This window comes from Leucoraja erinacea, chromosome 2 (genome assembly GCF_028641065.1).
Source record: "Leucoraja erinacea ecotype New England chromosome 2, Leri_hhj_1, whole genome shotgun sequence".
Taxonomy (NCBI): domain Eukaryota; kingdom Metazoa; phylum Chordata; class Chondrichthyes; order Rajiformes; family Rajidae; genus Leucoraja; species Leucoraja erinaceus.
Window position 1 is genome coordinate 52,751,340 of NC_073378.1, and position 6,000 is coordinate 52,757,339.

At 45.4% G+C, this 6,000-nt stretch overlaps 1 protein-coding gene across 2 annotated transcripts in view; it reads right to left on the reverse strand.

Annotated features, from left to right (window-relative positions):
- The window catches only part of egfra (epidermal growth factor receptor a (erythroblastic leukemia viral (v-erb-b) oncogene homolog, avian)), a 256,774-nt gene extending 253,800 nt beyond the window's left edge, over window positions 1-2,974 (reverse strand). For both annotated transcript variants that reach the window (XM_055656891.1, XM_055656882.1), the window contains exon 1: window positions 2,268-2,974. In XM_055656891.1, the coding sequence (XP_055512866.1) occupies window positions 2,268-2,394 (127 nt within the window). In that variant the 5' untranslated portion in view covers window positions 2,395-2,974. The remainder of the gene's footprint in view (window positions 1-2,267) is intronic.
- Between the last annotated feature and the right edge of the window lie 3,026 nt (window positions 2,975-6,000).

Genomic DNA, 6,000 nt, shown 5'->3' on the forward strand with positions numbered 1-6,000 from the left:
CCCCGGTTCCTCAGATTAAATATATTTTTACACAGAAATTATTAATATAAGAATTTATAGTTTATACAGCCAGTGCTTTGTTCGCTTTTTCTTTATCGCAAATGACCTTCGACAAATCCGATGATTCCTTGAGTTTTTCAGAATACCGAACTCGCTTATTCAAAGGGCTGACATTACTCTTGCATTTTCTAGAATAGATAGCACGCTGCCATTGACTCCATCTATACTTCACACTGCCTTGGAAAAGCAACCAACATAATCAAAGGCTTGTCTCACCTTGGCCATTCTTCTTTCTCCCTGCTCCCATATTGGCAGAAGGTACAGAAGCTTGAACACACACGCAACCATCACTTCTTCCCCTCATCAGGCTTCTGAATGGTCCTTCTCTAAGCTATAGTTCGATTCACCCCTGCCCCATTGACGACATTGGACTGTGTCTAAGGAGTTGATATGCTACAATGCTGAGAACTATAGTCTGCACTCTTGTATCTACCTTTGCTCTATCTATTGTACTTGAGTTTGACTGATTGCATCTGTGTGCATATAAGCATTTCCAGACATCAGCATTGCAGGTCTGAGCCACGTTGTTTCTCTGTCCACAGATGCTACCAGGCATCATATAAGCATTTCCAGACATCAAGCGCATCTTGCATTTTCTGTTTAACGTGGTGCTGAAAGGCTTGGACAATATTACTATCACCAACATAAATAGCTATTCTCAATCAAATCCTTTAATCATTGATAACATGTCCATGAGTTTTTTTTAAAGTTTAGTTTATTTCACACACAAAAGTATTGACATTGTCATGAATTTGAATGCAGCATTATAATTCTGAAAGAAAATCATTTCTCTAGAATCTAGATGAATGAAAGCGATTGCAATGCACAACTGACAAATACTTTGAATTTGCTTCAAACTAAATTACGATGCCATTTTCGGAACCTAATATTATTCATCCATCAAGCATCTAACCCGAATGCCATGCTTGGTACCAAAGGTCATGAAGTATTTAACTTTCCAGCACTATTTGCCCACAGGACAGTGAAGGGAAACAGTTGATTTACAAATATATGATTCACTTCATATACATTAGGCAACTATATAAATCATTGAAGTTACTTTGGAAAAATTGTCCTAAGCTCTCAGAATAAACCAGTCATCTAAAATTAAAGAAATGTTTCCTTCAATCAAGTAAAATTGACTAATTTAAAGTTCATAAACTAATCATAAGGATGAATATTCTAAAAATGTCACGTTAGACCATGAAAGCACAGGTCAGAGAACCATGCTAAATTATTGCTGCCCTTCTATGGCACTTTGCTTTCAACTTTCAATGTCAACTGCACTGTGATATTTATTCATCATGTTGATGAGATAAGACTGGACAGTGGGTTGCAGGGAGCAGAACTCGGCACCAGGAAGCCGTCGCTGCAGATGCCTTATGTCTAATTCTAGAGACCATTCAGTGTATATCACAACTTAAAAACCATATAGGAATATGTCATTAAATGCACCTTAGCTTCTTTCCAAAATGCGACCCTTTTAGCCAAGGTTGGGCACCCGACAGCACTAGTTATTGACAGATTGCAAAATAAAGACAAAACTCAAATTCTTGAGAAGTTCACAAGAAGACCAGTCACATTCTTATGCGCAATTGCACAATCTTTACCTGCAATAACTCGTTGGAACGCAATACCTAATGCTTCAGAAATCCATCGTATGATGTTTTGGGAGCAGCGTGGCCAGCAACAGCGCAACGAATGACAAAACTTAGTTATTAAGAAATGCGAAAAGTGTGTATACTCTGCGATATGGAGAAGAAAACATTATGACTCCACCCGAGCCAGGAGGAACGTCCCAATGTTTCTAGCTCATTTCCCAATGACAGAATTAGAGTTTAAAGTTCCTGGTCAAACTAAAGGGCTGCACCGTAAACAAGAAAACTTACATTATCAGTATCAATTCATATCGCCCAAATGTCAAAACAAATGAAACACAACAGCCTAGCTCTCCCCGATAGAAGGGAGTCTGGTGGGGGGTGATAACCCATGGTCACTGGAAGTCCCCGGGAACAGTGCACACAGAGTTCGGCTCCAGCGGTTGCGAAACCCGGGAACACATTCCTGCACTAGGGCACTCACTCCTCCTCCGCAGCCTCTTCCCCTTCCTCGTACGTTTTGCCCAAGAAGGGGGTGTCTGGCCAGGAAGAGGGGTAGATTAAGTGGGGAGCACTATTCTCAAAAGTTTCCCCAGTTGTGGTTCTTACCTTCCCTGGACAGGGACTCTGTGCCGAGGCTGAGCAGGGCGAGGAGCTGCAGCTGCAGCCGGACCGAGCCCAGGAGCAGGGACCGCCGCGAGCCGATCATGTTGCACTGCTTCAGTCCCGGGGACATCCCATAACGAGCGCCGGGCGAGCGGCGACTCTCCTCCACTCGTGCTGGCAATCTGCTCCTTCCCTCCTTCCCTCCCTCCCTCTGTCAGACCGAGCCCTGCACTCCGCCTGACGTCAAGCCGCTGGGAAGGAGAGAGGGAGGGAGAACAGCCAGGTGAGGTTTGTGTCTCACTGGGTCCTAAACTCCACCCGCCGTCCAATGCAATCATCCCGCATCTGCACAAGCACACAACGTGCTGGAGTAACTCAGCGGACAGTTAGCATCGCTGGAGAACATGAATAAGTAACAGTTCGGGTCAGATCCGGATAAGGGGGGAATCCTTTAAAACCGAGATGAGAAGAACTTTTTTCACACAGAGAGTGGCGAATCTCTGGAACTCTCTGCCGCAGAGGGTAGTTGAGGCCAGTTCATTGGCTATATTTAAGAGGGAGTTAGATGTGGCCCTTGTGGCTAAGGGGATCAGGGGGTATGGAGAGAAGGCAGGTACAGGATACTGAGTTGGATGATCAGCCATGATCATATTGAATGGCGGTGCAGGCTCGAAGGGCCGAATGGCCTACTCCTGCACCTAATTTCTATGTTTCTAGTTTCTATCCCTTCTTCAGACTGAACTGGTTGAGTTGCTGCCTGACAGCGCAGGGGACCCGGGTTCGATCCTGACTATGGGTGCTGTCTGTACAGAGTTTGCACGTTGTCTGCATGGGATTTCTCAGGTGCTCTGGTTCTGGTTCCCCCCACACTCCAAAGTCGAACCGGTTTGTAGGTTAATTGGCTTTGGTAAAATTGTAAATTGTCCGTAGAGTACCTGATCAGCATGGACTTGGTGGGACTCGGTATCTCCAGACTAAACTAAACTAAACTAAAAATCTGAACACAATAATGAAAGGCCTGGATAGATTGGATGTGGAAAGGATGTTTCCACTAGTGGGAGGGTCCAGGAACAGAGGGCCCAGCCCCAAATAAAATGGACGTACCTTGAGGAGGAATTTATTCAGCCAGGGGGTGGTGAATCTGTGGAATTCATTGTCACAGACGGCGGTGGAGGCATCATTTGATATATTTGAAGCGGATATTGATAGATTTTTGATTAGTGAGGGTATGGAGAGAAAGCAGGAGAATGGGGTTAAGTGGGAAAAATAGATCAGCCTTGATCAAATGGCAGAGCAGATTCGATGATCCAAATTGCCTAATTCTGCTCCTATGTCCTATGGTCTTATCTGCAGTTCCTTGTTTCTCCATACCAGGATCTGGAGTTCCACATGTCTACCGAATGCAACCCCTCCAGATCACCATCAGCAAATCCAAATATGGCATTTCCAAACCCAGCACTCATCACTTCGTGAAGGTGAGGATCCCACTGTGGACATTTATCAGTTCCGATACTTTTATTTTATCCTGATTCACAAGGCGTGGTGAATCCGAAGGGTTTTGGCCAATGCCACATCTTCTCTCTCGGGTCACCCCTTCAGAAACAAGGGTGACTTACTTTTATTTAGTAGGTTTTGAGGTGGCTAATGTACACTTGGTGTTAATGCCAGGATATAATAGAGAGATAGCAGAAGATAGAGTGGTGCCTGCAGTGACCCTAATCCACCAGGTGGTATCAATGACAGCATCTTGTCGATGAGAAGGCAAGAGTGAGTGTATATTCTCAGACACACACCTCTATTCTTCTGGACACTTGCACAAATACCTTCTCAGTACAAACACTGACTGTACAGTCAGAAGAAGGGTTCTGATCTTAAAGGTCACCCATCTTTTTTCTCCAGAAATGCTGCCTAACTCGTTGAGTTACTCCAGCACTTTGTGTCTATCATAAGTAGTGACCTATGTAGGAAAGAACTACAGACCTTGGCTTACACCAAAGATAGACACAAAATGCTGCAGTAACTCAGCGGGACAGGCAGCATCCCTGAAAAGAAAGAATGGGTGGTGCTTTCGGCCAATACCCTGTTTCAGACTGAAGGGAGAGACAGATAGACATGGAAGGATAAGTTGTGAAAACACAGAGCAATGGGGACGATGATCAAGGAAATGTAAAATGGAACAAGCTGACAGAGGAGGTAGTTGAGGCTGCGATTATCCCATCATTTAAGAAACAGTCGGACAGGTACATGGATAGGACAGGTTTGGAGGGTTATGGACCAAGCACAGGCAGGTGGGACTAGGGTGGCTGGGACATTGTTGGTCGGTGTGGGCGAGTTGGGCCGAATGGCCTGTTTCCACACTATCACTATGACTGTGACTCTATTGGTACATTGTTAGCTGAGGAGAAGGTGACAATGTGGCATACAATCAGTAATATTTAATCAGGAGGATGATGAAACTGGTTGGAGAACTAGGATGGGGGAGGGATGGAGAGAGAGGGAAAGGAACGGTTACTTGAAGTTAGAGAAAACGATATTCTACTGCTGGGTTGGGAGCTGCCCAAGCAACAAATGAGGTGCTGTTCCTCCAATTTGTGTTGGACCTCACGCTGACAGTGGAGGAGGCTCAGGACAGAAAAGTCAGTGTGGGAATGGGAGGGGGAGTTAAAGTATTTAGCAACCAGGAGATTGGGTAGGCCTTGGCAGATTAAGCCGCGTTCAGCGGATACAGTAGATGAGGTTTGAGGAGGCTGCAAGTGAACCTCTGCCTCATCTGAAAGGATTATTGGGGTCCTTGGACAGAGTCGAGGGAGGAGGTATACGGACAGGTCAGCGTCTTATCTATGATGGAAGAGGGGAACCCCTGTTCTCCAAAGAATGGGGACATCTCGGATGTCCTGGTATGGAAGACGTCACCTTGGCAGATGTGGCGTAGACGCATGGACAGAGGAATTAGTAGTAGGGGATAAAGTCTTTGCAGTAAGTAGGGTGTGAAGAAGTGTAGGTAGCTGTGGGAGTCAGCAGGTTTATAATAGATGTCAGCCGATTTTCTACCTCCTGTGATGGAGACGGTAAGATCAAGAAACGGAAGGGAGATGTCGGAGATGGTCTGTGCGTTTGAGTGCAAGATCTAAATTAGTAGTGAAGTTAATGAAGTCCGTGAGTTCAGCATGGGTGCAGGAGGTAGCCCCAATGCAGTCGTCAATGTAGCGGAGATAGAGTTCCGGGATAGGGCCAGACTGGAACAGGGATTGTTCAGTGCACCCTACAAAGAGGCTGGCATAGCTGGGGCCCATACGAGTGCCCATGGCTCGGCCTTGGATTTGGAGGAAGTGGGAGCAGTTGAAGGAGAAGTTGTTAATGGTAAGGACCAGCTCCGCTAGGTGGAAGAGCGTGTTGGTATAGGGAAATTGGCTGGTGCTGCAATCAAGGAAGAAACAGTGCTTTAAAGCCTTCCTGGTGGGGGATGGAGGTGTAGAATGACCTTATCTTTAATCAGAGAAATGAGTCAAGAACATATAGCCGTGAGATATTGTTGCTCACTGATCATAAATGTGTTAAGCATTCCAGGTATAGCTCTTCATGTCCTCTCCCCGAGTAGGATGTTGTACAATGAGAGGGCGAGTCCATACTTGAATCCTTACCTCATATGTTTCATTTATTGTTCATTGTATCATGAGCAAATCCAGCATGTTATTGCTCATCCCAAATTGCTGTTGATTGGGTGATGGTTAGCCAC